We start from the raw sequence: 21938 nt of genomic DNA, 5'->3' as shown, positions 1-21938 counted from the left end.
GGTATCTGGGAACTTCCTTTTGTTGGGATGGATCATCAACAAGTGAATGTTCCTCTAAACCAGCTGGCACTAGATATTTGTGAATACAAAATGCACAGCAGTATGTATTCAAATACGTATTTAAAATTTAGTGTATAATAGATATTTGTAACAACGTGTACCAAAGGCATTGCCAATATAACACTAGAATACACAAAATCCACACTCTTTTCTTTAGTTCGTCCAGTTAAAAAAGTATGAAGTATTGTCACTTGATCAGCATTGCTTCTGTTAACGTTTCTGTTTAGGTCAACTTTTTTTGAAAAATATAAGAGCCAAAACATTGAAATATTGTACACTTTTCATCACTATCAGTTTAATAAGTAAGCTTAAACTTGTTTTCTATAGAACTATAGATCTAGACCTTTTTTAATTTGTATTCTAACACGACCCGATTTGTTTCGCTATTTAACAAAGAAGGCTGGAAACTGTGTTATTATTCAACAATTCATTTTTCTGACGTCACAATTATCAGGCAATTATTTGATGGGTATCGTCAAGGACGTACATAATAATCCTTGATAACGCGTTGTTTAGATGCGTATTATTACATCCTTTGCATCTAAACTCCAAACAATGATTTTATTGAATGACAAATCACTTTTCGAGATATATTATTTCTTAAACTAAAATGGTACATAAAAATGGTATAAAAAATTCTGGCAGATCTATATTTTAAATCTTTCAAAGTCGTCACGCCAAGAAATGCTTTCTTTCTACAAATTGACCTGCATACATAAAAAGTATAACCATTTCTGAGTGGAACTACATTGCCCGTTCGTTGAAATAAGGTCTTAAATTTGTTACAGAAAGTAAAAAATCAACTCTCCCTCTATCTTTGTTTACATTTCTGGTATAGTTCCGGTCATTAGCGCCGACTCGGAAGTATCATTGGCGCTTTTCTTCAAATCACCTCCAAAAATTTTAGGAGCCAGTGTTTACAGGCCGTGTTATATGACTGTCATTTCTCTATTTTTCCGTAATATGCATTTTTGTACAGCTTGCCATTAACAAACATAATGACTTTCATGAAATAGACAATATTATTCCATAAAAAAGAGATTCTGAACCGTAAAGTAATATTCTCAAGAAGATGTCTCCCACCCCACCCTCCCTCCTCCCCTTTAGAAAAGAATTCCATTTGTAAAGAAAGAAAAAACGATGTTTCATCTAGTTATTCGAAATTGCAGCACTTGGGCATTGTTGCAAATGCATCAAAACTAAGACAGGTAACATTTTATTTAAGAAATAATATATCCAAAACAATGATTTGTTATTGAATAAAATCGTGGTTTGGGGTTTGGATGCGGATGAATTGGATCTATATCATGACAGCGCAGCCTGCGAGATATAATGATAAGCAACTAAACGACAAGCAATGATTTTATTCATGAGCATATCACTGAGATATATTATTTTAATTTTTACACGTTATCAACTATTGAACATTATGTAGAGTACTCTACGTCCTTGACAATATCCATCAAATATTTGCCTGATTTTTGTTGATTTCTTTTCCAGCGCGCCGCTAAGCCGTCTTGCGCTATGACGTTATAATTGTGACGTCAGAAACATTTTCAGCCTTCTTTGTTTCATAGGAAAACAAATCGGGTCGTGTTAGAATAAATGGTAAGTTTTTAAAGGAATTGTCCAAAAGTGTAGACCTTTAACGTGGCCCCTTTTTGAAAATTCAAGCATCCATCAATAAATTGACAATCCCTTTTCAGAATAATATATCTATTTATATGCTGTTAAATTTTCATGTTTAACAACTCTTTCTATGATTTGTTATGTTCAAATTTAAAAAAGGTTAAATATCAATTGAATCCTTAAAAACTGAAACGGACTCACAGGTCTCTGATTAGAAAGCCTCCAACTTAAGGTGGTGGCATGTTTGTTTTGAATTTCTGGTGATTCAGAATGACGGAAACACAAAAAATATTCAGTTCTTTCCAAAAAGCATAACGTTATAATATTCTTTACCATCAGAAAGAAACCATTTTTGTATTTTAAGATAAAGTTTTGGTACCCTTATTACCGTCGGTAAACTAAAACAGATAATATGTAAGGGTAGATTTCTCGGAAGCACAGAACACCAAAAACACAGCCCCAGAGCCACGCATTTGTATAGGAGGCCCACAACAAAAAGAAGCTGTAATGGAAAAATATTTCAGACGGGTTGCTTCAAACATCCAACAAGTACATATCAATTTAAGCTAAATATTGATAAAGGGGAAGGAAATGGTAAGGGGCGAAATGGGGTCGGGGTGTGGGGAGGAATCCGAAGGGGAAAGTTAAACAACAGTCGCACTACAACGTAAACCACAATAGCGCAGACACTCATACATGTACCAAAGATAAACACACAACGACGATCAACTGAATAACATAGAAAAACGAACAAGCAACACATAAGAAAACAGTAGGACACCGTTATAGATTCACAAGCATACAAACAATAGAATGTCTTATGTTGTTCCAGTGTGCTCAACCATGTGTACAATTTCAAGCACACATTTTGGCAAAACAGATCCCTTAATATCACATAGATATTGAGGAGTTGTTTAATGGGAAAGTATGTTAGTAATAAAATTTCAGCACAATTACGTATTACAATTATGCTAAAATAGCTCAACCGTGAGATTGCCTTAAAGTTCAAGAAATATTTTGATTGATACATGAACAGAGATCCCATGACCGGGTTTGAGTGCTTACATATGGGTAATTGGGGAGTCATGTGTGTCCGCCAGTATATAAAATGTGTAATTACTCTTCTAAAGCACTCGACCAAACATCAACTACAAAATATAAACAAATACACACTAAATCACTTTATTCATTCATTAAAATAAAATAAAATTTGTAAATCTGTATATACAGTATATTCTCTTTATGTCCTCTTACTCAGAGATTACAACATACATTATTTAAACAGATACACTCACAGATTATAAATCATCATAGGATATGTACACTTTGTTATAAATTGTTTTAAATGTCATAATTTTACAGTTTACATTTTTAGGACAAACATGAGCCGCACAATGAGAAAACCAACATAGTGCACTTGCGACCAGCATGGATCCAGACCATCCTGCGCATCCGCGCAGTCTGGTCAGGATCCATGCTGTTCGCTTTCAAAGCCTATTGCAATTAAAGAAACTGCGCGGATGCGCAGGCTGGTCTGGATCCATGCCGGTCGCAAATGCATTATGTTTGTTTTCGCATGGTGCGGCTCATATATAGATTGTGAAATATAGAAAGTAATTGAAATGTTGAAGATGATATTTTCTTGCTTACCAGACGGGGATTTCTGGTGATTTCACCGGTGCTGGAAAACTCCATCTTACACCCCGGGGTGTAAGATGACTCCCGTGCTGTAAATGACGTATAACGAACTACATATGTACAGAAGATGTGTGTAGTAATAATGTTTTTCGTAAAACGGGATAAAAATTAGATACCTTGATAGTTCCTCTTTGTTCCTTATATCATATTTCTCGAGTCAAGAAACGTTATTTTAAGGTAATAACATAACGTTTCATTGCAGATGATAAAACAAATTAGAACTCTTACGTTGTATTCGTCTTTGTAATGTCATGTCGTACTTCCTGTTTACGGACTTGAAGTTCCCGCGCTTTGTTAATATGCTACTATAAGAAAAAAGTGCTATATGAAAATCATTTGTTTTAATTTATTTTTTACTCTTCTTTGTTGAATATGGTATGCAAGAAAAAGATTCTATCACTGGCTGAAGGTACAGATGGGAATATCCGGCTTTCGGGTAACTGTTTACGCGGTCACTCGGCTGGAGCCTCGTAACCGCCTAAACAGTTACCCTCGAGACCGGAAATTCCCATCTGCACCTACAGCCAGTGAAAGAATCTTATAGGGTACCAAATGAGATTATGGTATGCAGGTTCCCAAGTGTTGTTCTTCTTTCAAAGGACTACCAAGGAACGTGTATGATTTAATAATTCCTTTAAGCTGGAGTTCGGTGTGCTTTCGCGAAAGCGAAATATAAGCAACCCGACCTCTTGATTGAGCAGCTTACAGTCTGCGGATATGATTTCAGTATATCAAATACTTATATACTAATGCTTAGATGTACAAACATTTAACAATATACTTGTAAGACATAATAAGGAACTTCTTTTGCAGATCTAAAATATGTGCATTCATTATGAGTTTTCCAAGCAGAGTTTAATACAAATTAAGTCTCTTCATTCACAGTAGGGGAAACTTCCCGATCGGGAAATCTTTTACGGGGTTTTCCCTACTTCCCGAGCAGGAAACTTGTTACTTATTATAGTAACATGCTTCCCGTTCGGGAAGTAAAACCACTATATTTTATGTAGGTTCATTAAAAATGCCCGGTGCATAAGACTATACATGAGATCTCGAAATTGAATATGCCATATTGAATTTAAAAGGCATATCTAGATTTCTACCGTTCAGAACTTTTTTAAATGTCTTTGTATTTTTTTAATTTCACATTGAATCTGCCCTTTTTCTGAATGAACTGCAAAAAAGCTGAGTTTCCCGATTTGGAAACCTAACTTCCCGATCAGGAAATTCTTCTTATTTGCGTGGTACATCTTTTTATCATACTAATTGGAATATCAAGCCAGACGAAGTCATAAGAACCAGAAGAAACATTTCAAAGGAAGATCTGAAAAAAACTTGATAAGCTACATAAATATGAAAATCACAAAACTAGTGTCATATTGCAAAGGCTGTGTCTCCTACATTGAAAACTTTAAAACTATTATACAGAATGCAAAGAAAGTAGATCAAGCAACACAGACCGATACTATTGAACACATGTGTATAGGTACAAGTTTTACCTTAATTGATGCCAAATCTTTCTTTCAGTAATGAATTCACAGTATCTAGTTTGATACAAAGTGATATTTAGAAATACCAAAAGCAGGATGATGTTTGATGCTAGATGTTTTTCAATGTAAAATTCTGATTTTGTTCACGAGGGATACATAACGCTTTTCCAGATTGTTTGTATTCTTCACATGAATATTTTACAAAAACATCAATTGTCAAGGTGATACCAAATGTATTTTTCAAATTGAAATTTTTTTAACAAACTTAAGAAATTCGAAAAAATAGCTTTAAGGCAACTGACATGGAAACAATATGACATATACTGTCATATGCTAGAACCAAAAATATTATTAAATTAAAGTCTGTTCTTTAGGTAACATATTATACATGATAATATAACAGTATTACAAAACATAACGATATGATATGAAAGAGGTTTACTTATAATGACATAGAAATATTTTAAGCAGTGACAAGTCCTATAAGCTCATGGTTTGGTTTCAGAGTATATATTGTTTTGGAATACTAGTTTATGCTTTGATAGGAACAGAGATATTTGACTTTTAAAAAACTTTAATCAAGGGTGACGCCATCGCCAGCTCTACTTTTTTCTTTTAAAAATCGAGCTAAAGATTAGAACCAATACTGACAGACAATTAACCTTGTGCTGTTTGATATTGTAAAACATTAAACATAAAGGAAACTGGATATTGTAAAACATTAGTCATAAAGAAAACTGGGGCCATAAGATGCATCTACCTGAAACTGTAAATCTGTTCAAATGCAGCACATGCTCTTGCAGTATTTTGTGTTTTCACTGTATCAGATGTGATACCTTCAACAAAAGATGTAACTACTTTGTTTCTTTCACTTTTATATTTATCAAAATCCAAGTTAATCAAGGATTCCATGTCTCTATTAATAGCTGATACAGAATTACAATCTCTTAATATGTCTTCCTTTTCTGCACACCCAAATGCAAAGGCGACAAATGCTCTTTCAGACTGTTTTAAACCTAAAAAGAGAAGTAAACAAAAATATGACTTCAGTCTTAAAAAAGTTATTTACTATCAAAGTCTACACCAATCCACATAACTCTGATTTGACTTATGATATAGTCATTCTCCTTTTTAACTTAGATTTTTTGTTAAAGTTTTTGATAAAGTCAAATATCTCTGTAACTATCAAAGTTTTTGACTTGAAACTTACAATAGGTATTTACTGTCAAAGTCTATACCAGAAAACAATCCTCATAACTTGAAATTTGCCAGAGTTAGGCCCCTTTTAAACTTTGATTTTGTTGTGTAAATGTTTTTGATAAAGTCAGATATCTCTGTTACTATCAAAGATTAAAATAGTTCTTTTCTATCAAAGTCTACACCAGGAGAAACAATTCCCATAACACTGATTTGAAGTTTAACAGAGTTATACCCCTTTTTAACGTAGACTTTTTTTTGTTAAAGTTTTTGATCAAGTCAAATATCTCTGTTAATATCAAAGATTTTGACTTGAAAATTAAATAGATATTTACTATCAAAGTCTTCACTAGGAGAAACAATCCTCATAACTCTGATTTGAATTTTGACTGTTAAAATTTGTACTTGCAAAGCTCTAATTCAGGGTCAAGCACTGACAAAAGTTGAGCATGCTGTTTTATGGACAGCTCTTGTTATTCATCTGGTTGCTATATTACGTTAATGAAGCGGCTGACATCACAGGAACTTAGCAACTGAAATATCTTCTGTCTTACTGTATAGGAGCCTTTGACAATGATCAAATAGTTGGAAAAACATGGTCAATTAAAGCTGATACCAAAGTTAATGCATAAGTTGTAACATCATTTTGTGCAGTAGATTTGAATTCAGAACATTAGTATATAGTGAAAACTTATATAAACAAGGTGTAAAGAACAAAACAGGCTAGTATCATGGTTCAATTTATGACCCACATTATGAATATTTGTACATTTGTTTCAGCAAAGAAGATTATTTTTGAGGAGCAGAGATCCGCATTTGTTGAATGCAATATCTGTGATAGTACTGACAATGATAAAAACTGAACAACAGAAAAGTAAAGAAATAACATGTGTATTATGTAGTAACACATACAAGAGATCTTAAAAAGATATAGTTGGGATTTTCTAAGTCTACAAAAATGTCCGTAATTTTGACAAAATACAGATTAGAGTTATTGTTCTTGAACTATATAGTCCCTAATATCGATGATAAACAAGTGTGCAAAGTTTCAAAACTGTAGCTCTTATAGTTTTTGACCTAAACAAAAAATTTAACCAAGAAACTATAATTTTCAAAGTACAATAAAGGGCAATTATTTTATCAAAATGCATATCAGAGTTGTGGTTCTAGGCATACATAGTCCCCTAATGTGCAAAGTTTTAAAGCTGTAACCCTTACAATGTTTGAGAAAAAGTGGACCTAAACAAAATTTTTAACAAACGCAGACACCAACGCCAACGATCAAGTGACGACAATACCTCAATACATAGATTTTTTTTTAAAATCAGACAAACTAAAAGGAGAAAGAAATGATACATTTACGTCAGAAACTATGCTGGAGTCACACAAGACAAAATCTTGGAATTTGTCTAAAGTAAATATTCAAATAATTGACCCAAACTCATATGAGTCTGTTAAAATCTTGGGGCACCAGACACATCAAATTACAGGATCACAACTCCCTGAAAACTTGAAATTTGAAATAATTGCTTTTTATAACAAAATAAAAGAATAACTTTTCTGAATGTCTGCTTTCAATTTCCTGGTTGTGAAGTAACTTAAAGGCTAGGTTTCCCGATCAGGAACTTAGGTTTCCAATTCGGGAAACTCTGATTTTAAGCAATTTCTGAAGAAAATGGTCAATTTCACTGTCAAATAAAAAAATCAATAAGACATTAAAAAAATTGTGAACGGTAGAAATTTAGATATATCATTCAAATTTACTGTGGCATATTCAATTTGCAGATCTTGTGTATATTCTTATGCACCGGCTATTTTGAATGAAATGGGTCTAAAACTTGCGATATTGCTTCCCGAACGGGAAGCATGTTACTATAAAAAGTAACAAGTTTCCCGTTCAGGAAGTAAGGAAAAACCCATAAATGATTTCCGAAACGGGAAGTTTCCTCTACTGATTCATATGTCTAAGTTCTTGGATAATCACTATATCAAAGGTTTCTATCAGTAGTCTACATTTATAATTCATATCTTGGTGTAAGTCAGTTTGAACATTCTATTACCTTATTCATATTTATGTTATTTACGATATTCAAGCAATATCAGAACTTGTATCCAAACATTTGCAATACACTGGGCCATTCCCGGTGTAAATTCATTGCAAGTACACATGTAAATAACAGCAGTATCTACCTTTCCAATATATGCTAAACCTGTCGAAATCTGGAGATAAGTTCATTCTTGCTGCCCATAGTGCTAAATGATTATCTTCGATGCGCTTATTAACTACTGATTTCCATTTACCCATACATGAATCTAATAACATAACATAATTATAATACATTCTCTTATGGCACATACTATTGAACAACATTTTCTAATAGCATATGATATTTATACAATATATTATATTATTATACCTCACATAAATGTCCAATGCAAATTTTCCCATTAGTTTAACTTGAATAATATATCATATTCTCCAGTGATTTTATATCACATGCGCAAAATCGTTATTTTCAATTTCTGCGCAGGTGATATGATCAATAATTTCATATCACATGCGCAACAGCGTTATTTTGGTTTGCGCATGTGATATTGTTTTTTTCATATCACCCGTTGAGAGATTGATGCTTTCGCATTGATTAAAAGACTGAGTCGATAAATTTTCAGACGAGGCGCTTACATAATTATACGTTAGGATTAAATTACCCTTTTATGGTGCTCTTGCATGTGCGAACACGGCCGAATGTTCTTTTTTTATGCTACGTGCAAAATATTTCGAAAAATAATTTTCATCAAATATTGAATCGAAACTACGTTTTGAAATGATCTAACTAAGAAAATGAGTGATCACATTTATATGTTTCATTTAGAAAAAAATGAGGTTATCGCCGTTTCTCGAATGCTACTGATTGACGCAATGTTGAAATATTAGAATAAATATAGGGGTCAGCGATATGTAAACGTCTCGACTAAATCTATCCAAAAAAAGTCTTATTACACAGCAAAGTCGCCACAAATTATGAGTGCTAACAAGTAAATTTAAGACTCTTTAAATCTGTCTTCATTATTTGGTTAGTAATTACTTTTTAATGTTAAATAAATTATTATGTTGATTTTCCAGTAAATGCTTTGACCCTTATAAGCTTTCGGTATAATAAAATAAATATTGCATTCCTGAGAGGGTGATATGAAAAATGTTCACCCCTCGAAATATGAATATAGACCTCGGCTGGCGCCTCGGTCAATATTCATATATCTCGCGGTGAACATTTTTCATATCACCCTCTCAGGAATGCAATATTTATATAATGGCATATGACATTTATACATCATGCTCTAACGGCATATCATATTTACACAACATGACCTATTTGCATATAATATTTACAACACATGCTCTAACTTACTGCAATGGCATATATTTACAAATGAAACATGTTCTAATGGCACAAAACAGACGGTTGTACAACATGTTTAGCGTCTTTATAACATTTAGTTATGGTATATAATGTTAATAAAACATCATATTTACACAACATGACCTAATGGCATATCATACTCACACAACATGATCCAATGGCATACAATATTTACACAATATATTTTATGGCATATCATATTCATACAGCATGCTCTAAAGGCATATAATATTTGCACAAGTACTTGTTTCAAATGAATAAATGTATCATGCATACTTTTATGAATAATGTTCTAAATAATAGCATTTGTGACGATTTATTCATTTACATATAAAAAGCGGAGCGAAAATGGCTTCTATGGTACAAAGGTGCGAGTTATTCACAGGAAATAACGGAATCATTAACTACAGAAAATCTGGCAACATTTTCCTCTAATGGCTTTTTATAAAGAGTGGTTCATACAGATGTTCATCATATAACATTTCAAAAATAAAAATAGTGATTAGCATCTATAAAATATTTAGGAATTTACACTCGTGTTGCCTGTATGATCAGTACGTTTTATATAGAGGCTGCTAAATTCCTTTTCTATTTTGCCATCCAGTTGGTTTACTGCCGGAGGTTCTACCAAGATAACCGCCTGTGCTTGAAGTAAAGCTCAGTGGTGCATGTAGTGTCTTCCTTTACCATTAGCAATATGATCTTTAACTGTGTTGGTGTGAAATTGAAGCAAGAAACAAGAAGCAAGAAATTGTTTTGTCTTTCTGTTCTATTTATCGTTATTTACAGAATAAAATTATTTCCTGATTAAATAAGCACAACCCTTTAGTAATGAATAACATACATACATACAAACTTGCCATAACGTAATATCTATGGATATAACTATAAATTTTCTAGCGTTATTGGTACCATATACACTTCCAAATACTTTTATTTTGAATGTTTGCTCTTTAATGTTACATGTACAATATCAAGATATTAAGTTTTCACTTCTAAATTGAAATTTTGTTTTAATGTGTTAAGTAAAGGTTTACACATATGTGCCATATAGGTAGTAAAACATTGGTCCAGTATCTATATATTTTATTAGCCACATTTACATGTAAAATCCTTCTAATGACTATAAATCTGCAACTCACGTTTTACATATCTCTGTCTGCCTGGTTAAGTTTATATGCATGTATAGTTTTGCATCATGTGTGCTATAAACAACATTATCACAGCACTATTAACAAATTCTGAGGATAAATATATCAAATTTAGAATGTTTATACATTATACCAAGTCGTTTTCACGAGGGCGTTTTGTGAAACATTTTTTATAAAGACACTACTAGACTTCGTCCCCATGTAGCTGTTAATTTAGATTATGATGCACACAATAAAGACGATACAACGTTTACATATAGGTTAAACCCAGTCACTGTCTACAATACAAAACTGAGCGGTGTTCCAAGCTTTACCGATCAGATTAATTTTCCTTTAGTATTTTTACGCACTCAACGTATCTCTCCCATTTAGGGTTGTCCCTATTTTTGATAGCTACTTCTAAACCTTGCTCGGCTAAAACAACTGGATGAACACCTCTTTTGTTAGGGATTTTAGGTTTAAATCCGGTTTTAAGCAGGAACGTAAGTATAGACGTATAACCCATCTTGCTAGCTATATGCAAAGCAGTTTCTCCATTGCAATTTTTCATATCAATTAATCTCTTGCTTTCATGCATGTCAAATACGGCCGTGACAAAGCTCAAATGATTCCTCGCTACTCCAATATGAATGATACTATCACCGTTCCCAGTAGACTTCGCCACTATGTCTGCACCATATTCAACCAGAAGCTTTAGCGTCTCAATATCGCCTTTATCTGCTGCAAAATGGACAGGTCGCTTCCCGGCATGCTCTATATCAGAACTGCCTTCATTTGAAAGGATACATCGAACCATATCATGTGATCCATTTTCGATAGCGTCTACCAAAGGTACTCCAAATTCACAACTTTTAAATATGACGTTAAAACCATACTCACTCAACATCTGCACTAGTTCAGTATCCCGATCCTTAACTACTAGCCCCATGGCATATTCGTCGACTGGTAACCCTTTCAGCTGCCACTGATTTAATATGATTCGTATTGCTTGTGTATGCTTACCTCTGCATGCTAAGCGGAGGGGTGTTTCACTTACATTATCCGTCATACTAACATCAAATCCGCATTTGATAAGCTCTTCAATAATCTGAGTATGTCCGTACTCGGCAGCAACATGCAAAGCCGTTTTTCCTGTATTGTTTCTGGTTTGTAAGTCTGGAGCTGAAACGCACAATGGAATTCGTCTCTTGTCGTAAATTTGCGCTCCGACACATTGTAGCAAATTTTCTTTCGATATTGAAAGAAGAAGTTGAACGGTTTTTAATAGTCCATTTGACGCTGCATGAAATAGTGGAGTTGACCCATCTGCGTCCTCCTCATAGACAGACGCAGGACGCTTTTTTAACAAAAGACTTAAAATCTCGGTATCTTCTTTGGAGCATGCAATAAATATCTCTGTTTGACTTGGCCTTGCATCGTGCTGTAGCAGAACGTCAACAATGTTTTTCAAACCTAAACGTACAGCGAGAATCAAAGGTGTTTCGCCGTTATACATACTGTTGATATCAACTGTTGAATCTAAAATTTCGCCTTCTAGTAGCATTCGTAACATCTCCGAGTGGTTACTTTGAACCATCCAGTGAATCAAAGGTGGCTGTCCCTCAACTCCAGAAATAACGTCTGATTTGGAGACCAAGTGTTTCAAAAGCTGGACTAAGCGCTCTGAAGATGGTTCCATACATAGTTTTGATACGGAGTGATGTGCAGCTTCAGCCCATTGTCCTTTACTGAATTTGTCAGCGTCCAATATGGTTTCAATAATTTCTTCTGATTCTACATCAATCGCTTTCTTCAAAGCAGATACTGGAATGTTTGCTCCTGAATCTACTAAGAGACGAAATGTCTGGACATTAGACATTTCCGCTGCATGTATCAGTGTTTCCTGCTCCTGTGTAGTCGTCGTCTCTTTCCACTTTGGCTTTCGGCGTTTTTTCTTCCAGATGTCGAGACCAATGATTACTTCTGTGATATTCCTTTGCTTGGCATCGTTATTCACTTCATGTTGAGCCATTCCATGGTAAAGGCATGAATATGCCTCTTTCGGATCACAATCTAGCTGTTTCAGGACCTTCCACGACAAGTGTGGTGTTTCGCCTAGAAATTTCATAAAGAGTTTAAAGAAACTCGGATGCATGACAGGATGCTTCATGCATTTGGCAACTTGTTTCAGCATCAGCTCCTTTCTAAAGCGGTTACAAACTGATCTTGTCCAGTTGTCTAATTTTTTGTCATCTATCAGCATGCATGTGTCGCGTTCCTCTTCGCATGCAAATTTACGTAACTTGACAAAGTTGAAAAAGAACTCGCTCTCACAATTCTCAAGTGCTCTGGGATACGACTCGCAGAGAACAAGCAAAAAGGAATAATATATTCTCCCATTTGAAAACCTGAACTGGTCCTCAGTCAGCTCGAGAAACTCTCCGTCAAGTTGACAGGCAACGTTTCGTAAAGTGGTTCCTAGATTACATTGATGCCCATAGTCCTTTGCAAACCTATAAAGTAGTTGTACATCCAAACCATCATACAATTTTCCCAACGCTTTAGATTTCTTTTTAGACAGTTTATCTATGTTAATCATTGAATGCCAAGGCTTCTGGTAAGGTTCATCACCTTTTTTACCCTGGTTACCGTTGCTCATAAGATGTCCGTCGAGGGCATGCACGGCCAAAAGGGCAAGAAAACGTGGACTTCCTTCTCGGTAGAGCTTACGTAGTTTTCGAACCGTCCGAGGTATTGGCTTCCTTAGAAAGTTTAAACCTTCGGAGAAGTGCCCTGAGAAAAAGTCTGTGAGTTTACCGATACAACCTTTGCTGCCGAGGACTGAAACAATACCGTTTGCTGTTTCTTTGTCGATGAAAGAGATTTTTCTTTTTTCCTTTTTTCCACAAGTCGAAGACCCACCTTTACTGGAAATAACTCTGATATTTCCCTGTTTCAATAGAGCATCTACAAGTTTTCCTTTTGTTTCATTCGATGGTCTGTATGCTTTTTCTGATGCATCTATAACATAATCTCTGTATTTAGTTAAAATGCGATGTTTCATACCAGAGTAATCATTTACTGTCATAATAACAGTTAGGTTTCCCTGTTCCTTAGATCCAATGGGCATTCTTTCCTCCAGAATTTCATACCAGTCGTCCAACCGTTTGCTGTCCTTCCCAGTTCCCCCATTGGCATCTATGATAAGTATCACAGATTTTCTATTGTCGTCTATTAATCTTACCTCTTCAGCAGTTTTCAGAACGTAACTTTGAATGCTAGTGTCAGTTGAGGTAATATTTTCGAAGAGCATTTTGGCTGCAAATCCGCAACCGCTTTGCGATCCTTTTAAGATAACCAATGGAAAATATGTTTTCCTGTTCAAATATGCTAATCCTGTTTTAAATAATTCCGTCTCTACCTTTGGTTGCGTCTGGTCAAACGTTTTCAGCATTCTAGTTTTTCGATCTGAAAAGTCACGGGAGATATCTTATGTTGGTATTATTATATCTTATGATACTAAAATAGAACACAAAGCTGTAACCAGTTTACAAGCTTTTCAGTAGGTGTTATATGTTTTGACATTAGAGTAATGTTTTGTAGAGCGGCGATTTATAATTCGTATATCCTAAATAGTGTCAAGTTTCAATGACGAGTCAAGTCATGTCTACATATTTTAGATACTGTTAACAAGTAACTCATCGTATATTTAAAAGACAATTGAGCCTAAGACTTCAACTGGTGAACGATCTCAATAAAAAGAAACCAAATCAGAGAAAGTCCTCTGGAAGTAAAGTAAATCGGACTCTGACCACGACAGGAAATAAATGTGCAAAATGCCTTACAACCCTAACACCTGCTTAAGTGGAACGTTGTTTTTCAAAGACATTGAATAGGTAGTATGAATTCAAAAGACAAAAACAAGTATCACAGCTTAGTTTAAGTACTCGATTTGAAATGAAAGAAAAAACTGAAAAGAAAGAAAATACCTTCTGCAGATTTGTACATTTCTCCATGCCTTCCTGTAAAATAAGTACATCTTAATATAAAATCTCTATGATACAAGCATGAAATTCTATCTTTAAGTTAAGATTTATATTTTGCCGAGAGTTCAGGTATAACATTTGTATCTGTATAACATTTTTCTTTACAATTTACTGATTATTTGTTTCCATTAGCTTCTTTGCCAGACTAACCAGATGCATTAGATTAAAATAATGAAATCCTTACCAAGTGGCTGGTTGAACGTTGTAGAGGTTTTGTTAATGTTAGCGGAACCGTCATCTGAAATAAAAAAAACAACAAATCTCTTCAGAGAGTCATAATTTGAGAGTGATTAATTATCATCCAATTATATGAACGATGAAACGTGGTAGGTCAGACGACCAACCAAAAATTTATTTAACCTGCTTATTCAATCATGTCAATGAATATTGTATGGAACTTTATTCGTAAGTGTAATAATCAACCGGATGTCATGCGGCTAGTTGACGTTATAATTGACGTCTGAATATTTCCTTAGAGGTTCGCGCGTCAACCATTGTTTTTGCAAAACTTCCTCCTTTGTTTGACTGAACAAAAATACGAGTCATGTTAGAAATGCTCATGTTATTAAAGAAATAGTTAAAATTTATAAAACAAGTCTGTCACTGAGAACAATACAGGCTCATGCACACTCGCCATAATACGAATTATGAAAACTATTCATATATACGAAAGTGCGTATTTTACCTAATTTACGGTATGCCTTAATATCAGAAGCAAATTCATTTCACATCTCTTTGCATACGTTATGTATAATGAACTATTAGTAGGGAAATATCATTTAGCCGCCATCAAACCTTAAAAAGTTATAAACAAAACGCATTTCAGAACAACAGATTACTTACTTGGGGAAACAATAATCTCCCTTGAATGGTTTATATTGATGATATTGCAGAACCTTGGCTTATTATCCTTTCGTTCCTCATCAAGTTTCGCCTTTGAGTGAAGATCAGGAACTGCAGCACAAGATTCCAAATATTATATACCCTTTGAAAATGTTACAAATATTATGATCTCATTCGAATCACGATTACTGTGAAATCATTTAAATTCGTGGGGAGACAAATTTTCGAGGATCTTGTGGTAGTGTCAGTCCCATCGAACCTACCAAGTTCGTATTCATTTTAAGTGTAAAAGTTGAACTAATGAATTCATATCCCAAGCCAACGAAGAGGTTTTTTTTTTTTGCTCGAAAATTATGCCTGCGAAATTAAACGAGTTCACAATAAAGGTCTTGCTTAAGACAATTTTTATTATGAACGATGCTTTCTTTTCTACGATCATACCATACATGTTCAGTAGTAATAAATACCTTTCCTGTCTAAACTAAAGATGATTTTGAAGACAATTAAGAATATTGAAATAGACTATATTTTGTGAAGCCATAAATACTTTTCCAGACAAGTAAATAGTCATAGAAGAGTTATTTTTGCCTGGCTTCACTTCCGTAAGAAACTAGGAACGCTAAATCTATTGTAAAATTGAGGTACTCTACAATCATGTTTTGAAAAGGGAGACATGTCAGATATTATTAGATATCACTTCTATATATTGAAATTACAAACTGCCAGATATCAAAGAATATTGTAATCAGAATAAAAATACAAAATGTTTTTGTTTCATACCGCTGTGGAAAGTCCTTGATTTAGCAAAACACTCATTTTCTTCATCATCAGAGGGACGCTGCCTTTGTATAGTTGGATATCCACTTTCATAATCACTTGTTTCTTCCTCTAACTGGTTGACATCATCCTCATTCTCTCTGTCTACTGTCGATCTTGGGATATCAGCTTGTTTCCATTGAAACGCCTGTTTCGTGGAATCATCAACTGTATCATGTTCCCAACCAATGCTGTAACATCTGTTGTCTTTGAAAGTATTTCTTTTATTCCGCTTGAAGGAATTTCTCTCAGCATAGCCCGCTGAAGTGTCACTAGACTGCCTTTGTATCTTTGGTCGAGCACCAAGATAATATGATACCCCATTGCCTGTGTCGAGTGTGCTAACTTTGGATGCGTCTAGTAACTGTGACTCCAACGATGAACAATCTTCACAATGTGTTGAAGGCAATGATTTACTGGTATCTGATTTTGATTGTGTTGAATCTTGTGTATTCGAATCATTTTCTGTAAGCAAATTTCTGTATTGGTTATGGACATCACTTTGTTTTTCGTTGTCACTAGATGTGTCATCTTCCCAAACTTTATCCTTCGTTAAGCGTTTATAAGTTTCTTTAATACTTTTCACAAAACTGTTTGGCCCTTCCTTCTTTGACATTGTAAACTCACAGTTTGAGCAGTGTCAGACAATATAACATTTCTAACAAAATGCAAAGAGGAAATCGCCCTTATTTAATATTTGAAAAAAAAAATCATAGCTCTTGCTTTCACTGGAGTCGCTTCCTGCAAAGAAAAGCAAAGCGTGTTCACATTAATTTGAACGAAACATTTTGGACTTGTTCATATTAGTGTTATTTTTGTCTCTTTTAAGGAAATAATCGTTTCAGTCAAAGCAAGTTCAATTTTAATTGTTTCGATTGATTTAGATACAGCCCCTTTTAATACAAACAGTCAAGTTTAAAAATTAGCAAAAATAAACGCAAACTAATGATCCTTAAATCAATTTATAAATCAATGTCATTCTTCAGTTACGCTCTTATCTTATAACATTTACGACGTGTACTTATAGATAGGCAAATGCGTCTACCTATTCATTTGCTTCAAACAAATTTTATGTAACCGATATGTTATATATGTTATGTATATGTCTAATTGGGTAAACTATTTGGTCAAAACTATTTGGTCTAAAGTACGGGTCTCTCTAAACATTTAACAGGTGTTGTTGCTTTTATATCAGTCACAATAAATGAATTTCATGGACTTGCAGACACTTGCTGTAGATGTCAGATAGCCTGAGTTAATTTTAACCATGAGAGACATGTAGAAGTTGATTTCGGGTCAAAGCATGCCATTCCTCAGATAAAAGAAGACAACATCATGACACACAGAGAGGATTACAAACTTATTGGGTTTTTTGGTTGTCTTTATTGCAAGCAGAGATATATAATAAGAATACATTTGTAAAGTACGTACATTATACTTGAAAGTGACTTATACAAATTTAATAATTTATTTAATATTAAAAACTGAGAGAAACATCTGCTTATTATCTAAAAACAATGCTAATTTGCTTTATCTTTGAAAGTGATACCGATATCACAGACGTGAATGATCACAGACGTGAATGAACACAACACACATGACCAAAGCTGCAAGCTGTAATTTTTGCTTATCAAAATCACATGTCACAACAGCAAGTAGCAACAAGTATGTTATTGCATGCCTTACCGCATACGATAAATAGCATGCAATAACATATACTTGACGAAACTACTCCAGAAAAAATAAAAAGCGGTTATGTTTGTAAATTTAATGTATATGTGCACAACCGTAGGTTATATTTTTTTTCAAATGATAAATACAGAAAATCAGGAAAACTAAGTTCCGCAATGAACATATAGGTCTGCTCCCTTCGAGATGAATGCATATAATATCGGAGGTCAAGGAGATCGGAAACATTTAACTTTTATGCAAAGAAATCGATATTTCATAAATCAGATAATGTCTTTCTATTTGAAATTTAATGATCTACCCATGAATATATAAAAACGGTATTGGACATATTGAAGCATAAGTCCCATTTTAACTTAGGCGTAAAAAATATTGTTTGTTTCCGGTATCCCAACCTACCCTAAATTTTTGGCCCGACCCTAAATCTTTTATGGCCTTGGAGAATTGACAAGAAGTTGCCAAACTGCACTTTTTATGCTTTCAACATGGTCAGTGATGTTCGAAATCAACTTCCTGATGCTCTAAAGGCATAACCCACTTATTTGTATTCATTTTTTGACACAAAAGTAATTTCTGAAAAGTCTCCCTGAATAAAAAAATCCTACCCTAATTAAATTTCTTGAGCATGTTGCCGGAAACAAAGAATGTTTTTAGGCCTTATAAAAGCTTGGTACATTGTGTATATATATGTATAGTTTTTCAACCGTTGTCTCAACCGCTGCCTCTAGTTATTGATAAACTAAAGAATTTCTCAAAACAATCTGACTGAAGTACATCTCCTATTACGCTACGCATAGGATCTGAGAACGACCTATTCATAGCCTCGTTCTGATGACCCTTTCGCTAGCCAATCAGAGCCTAACTTACAATACCTTGCAAATCTACCTGTAGCCTTGACTTTTGATATTTACAATTCTTATGTCGTAATGAATCAGATAGCCGGCTAGCTCAGTCGGTAGGCCACTTGCTTTGTAAGCGAGGGGTCCCGGGTTCGAGTCCTAGAATTTTTCTTACTCTTTGACGTTCGAACAAGTCGTCTGATTGGATAAAATAAAAATAGCAATACTGGAAATCCATACTATACAGAAGAAGAATGTGAATGGGTCGTTCTCAGATCTTCGTTTAGAAGATCAAGTACTTTAGTCAGATTGTTCTCAAAATAAAATACCTATAAATTGATCAATACCTTTTAATATAAATAAAGACTAAAATTATTAACATTTACAAAAGAATAGCCTTCCCAGTATCTTAAGCTGTCATAATTCTTCATTTCAGCCTTGATATTAATAAAATGCGTTTAGACATAATTATACGAAGGAGTGTCTTCTTTATTGTTTCGTTTCATATACCCAAAGAATACAACTGTGACAATAAAATGTATATACTTGTTAGTTTAAATCATGCAAACTGTGGAAAACCAAACTTTTATTCAACCTGTACAACGTATGACATATCTGACTTGTCTGTTCAGGGTCGTTAGATAACCTTTTAATATCGCGTGATTGAAAATAAGAAAGATTTTAGATCAGTTTTATATTTATACACGTGTTGTATTGTGATATATTCATCTGACAATAAAAACGCTTATATACTGTCAGCCATCCATAACTCCATGTTGGAGTGGCATTGTACCTTTATGTTATTATCTTTGTTTTATTGATATATGGTAAAAAACTGAGATGTCTGTAAATAAATGTTACTACTAATACCAATTAAATACGAATTTATTTATGTAAACAAGCTTAATTATGTAATTGATTGTGGTAAATGTATACTATGAAAACCTGAATTAAATAAATGGACCCCAATTATAAATATTTCTAGGCAGAATTTGTTCTTAAAACATGCACAACCCATAAAGGTGCAACGAACGCAGGATTAATTTCATAATACAATTCAATTCAATTCAATTCAATAGTGTATTTACGTTTCATCATATTATGTCACAATAAAACATATTCTAATATGCATTTCTTTGTTAAAACACTTTTACGCTAGAATGACGCCACATTAATGTGTGGTTATGACAAAGATAGAGCGCTACTGTATTTTATCTACTGTTTCAGATTAAGGGCATATTAGAATCGAAATAATTTATAGCAAAAAAGTGTTTCAACACTATTTATACACTCGAGCGGTAATACGTCGTCGTTCAAATAATTTCACGAAATTTCGTGAAATTATTACGTCCGACGTATAACCGCCCATCGTGCATAAATAGTGTTAAAACACTCTTTTGCTATAACTTATTTCTTAAATGAAATCTTATTAAAATACATATGGTATTTTAATAGAATTACAAGAGCTTACTTTAATTAAGATTTAGGACTCCGACGATGATATTAAAAAATAATAATGTTTACTAATTAAACAATGTTTACTAATTAAACAGAGGTTAGCTGTTGTTAATGGGTTTCTTTCTCCAATCCACAAATAGCTAACAGTTGAATGTTTGGCGACCCAATGTTGTTTTTTTTTGTATGATTTGAAAGAGTTGTGTCCGCTGAACAAGAATTAGTAAATAAGATGACCATAATGGTACGCACACATCACCACAGTCATGTTTTTGACTGGGAAATGATAAATCTAACTGGATTTCTGTTAAAGTTGAAAGCTTTAAATAAAAAAAAACCCTGAAAATTCTATATATTTTTCATGTAATTTATATTTTCTTTTTCAGTAGACAATACAATTTCAAATGACAAATTACATGATTTATCAGGCATCAATATTTGATATGTATTTTAATAGAACTGTTATATAAAATTTGTTTATTTGCGGACCGTATACCGTTTATTATTACAGAATTAATCATTATATATTATAAAATAATTTGAACGCTTTGTGATAGAAAATCTACTTCGTTTTGTTTATTTTTTGAATTACAATTTTAGGAGGGCCACTTATCCATGTACACGTCCCTACCTTGTTTTCTAAATTTTATAGATAACAACATTTAGATTTAAAATTTCCTGTTCTTACTGAGGAAGAAATGTTGAAATGCCGGGGTATGAATATATCCGTTGTGGACGGCAGCGCTTAGTGTGCTTTAATATTACATACTTAACAAACAGATCCGTACTACTTTCTCATATGTACTAAAACCATTTCTTCCTAGAACACAACAAGACCGCAACAATTATCTGAATTAAAGGCATAACGATGACGAGAGTTGGTTACTTATTCCTTACTCTTTATTCCTTTTTCGAAAAAGGAATACGTAACTAAGTATTAGGTACATTTTGTTACTTATTCCTTATTCAAATGATGCGAATGAACACGCAGCGTAATTTGACTTGGATAATCACGGCTCTTTACCAAGGCCTCAGTACAGGTAAGAAAAGAATAACATTAGTTATCATTTTCTGTTACCGAAGAAAAATATAAACATTACCTCGTTCCAAGTATGATGTGCAACTCTATTCCTCCAGTCACAGAATCTTCGAAGTAAATCATATTAGCTGTCTATTAAAATCACACCTAAATTCCGTTAAATACACGAAGTCCTTTAGGTCCGACACGTTATTAATCAATTCCCTGTTGGAAATTTACTACAGATACAGTAAGAGTCTGCTTTTGAAACTTGTTGCTACTTTTTGACATGATTTTATTATTTTTTTGTTTAATCTTTGCTCCAATCATGATGATGAAACCGTTCACAACTACCGATCTGATATATGAAACTAAATTTAAACTTATATAAGCCTGCTTGAGATTTTTTTTTAAATCCTTGTCATTTGAGATTGTCTTTGATTACATATGATTCATTTAAACATTTACTGATTGATTAAACGACAGCTGTATGGTGTAACCATAACTTAAATTGTAAATAGTTACAATGAAAATATATATATAGAACAACTCGTTTTCGAGTACAGACGTGTCAGGTATATGAGAAAATTCAGAGTCATATTTTGT

At 33.6% G+C, this 21938-nt stretch overlaps 1 protein-coding gene across 1 annotated transcript in view; it reads right to left on the bottom strand.

Annotated features, from left to right (window-relative positions):
• Nucleotides 1-2855: 2855 nt before the first annotated feature.
• The window catches only part of LOC123560129 (uncharacterized), a 45374-nt gene continuing 26291 nt past the window's right edge, over nucleotides 2856-21938 (bottom strand). Inside the window, exons 8-12 of the mRNA XM_045353404.2 lie at nucleotides 16296-16973; nucleotides 15516-15626; nucleotides 14857-14910; nucleotides 14616-14648; nucleotides 2856-14094 (exon numbers count right to left, since the gene is read on the bottom strand). Coding sequence (XP_045209339.2) covers nucleotides 10970-14094; nucleotides 14616-14648; nucleotides 14857-14910; nucleotides 15516-15626; nucleotides 16296-16973 — 4001 coding nt within the window. The 3' untranslated portion in view covers nucleotides 2856-10969. The remainder of the gene's footprint in view (nucleotides 14095-14615; nucleotides 14649-14856; nucleotides 14911-15515; nucleotides 15627-16295; nucleotides 16974-21938) is intronic.

The sequence above is a fragment of the Mercenaria mercenaria genome, chromosome 10 (genome assembly GCF_021730395.1).
Source record: "Mercenaria mercenaria strain notata chromosome 10, MADL_Memer_1, whole genome shotgun sequence".
NCBI lineage: Eukaryota > Metazoa > Mollusca > Bivalvia > Venerida > Veneridae > Mercenaria > Mercenaria mercenaria.
The sequence above is the reverse complement of the archived record's forward strand: the minus strand, read 5'-3'. Positions and strand labels throughout refer to the sequence as shown.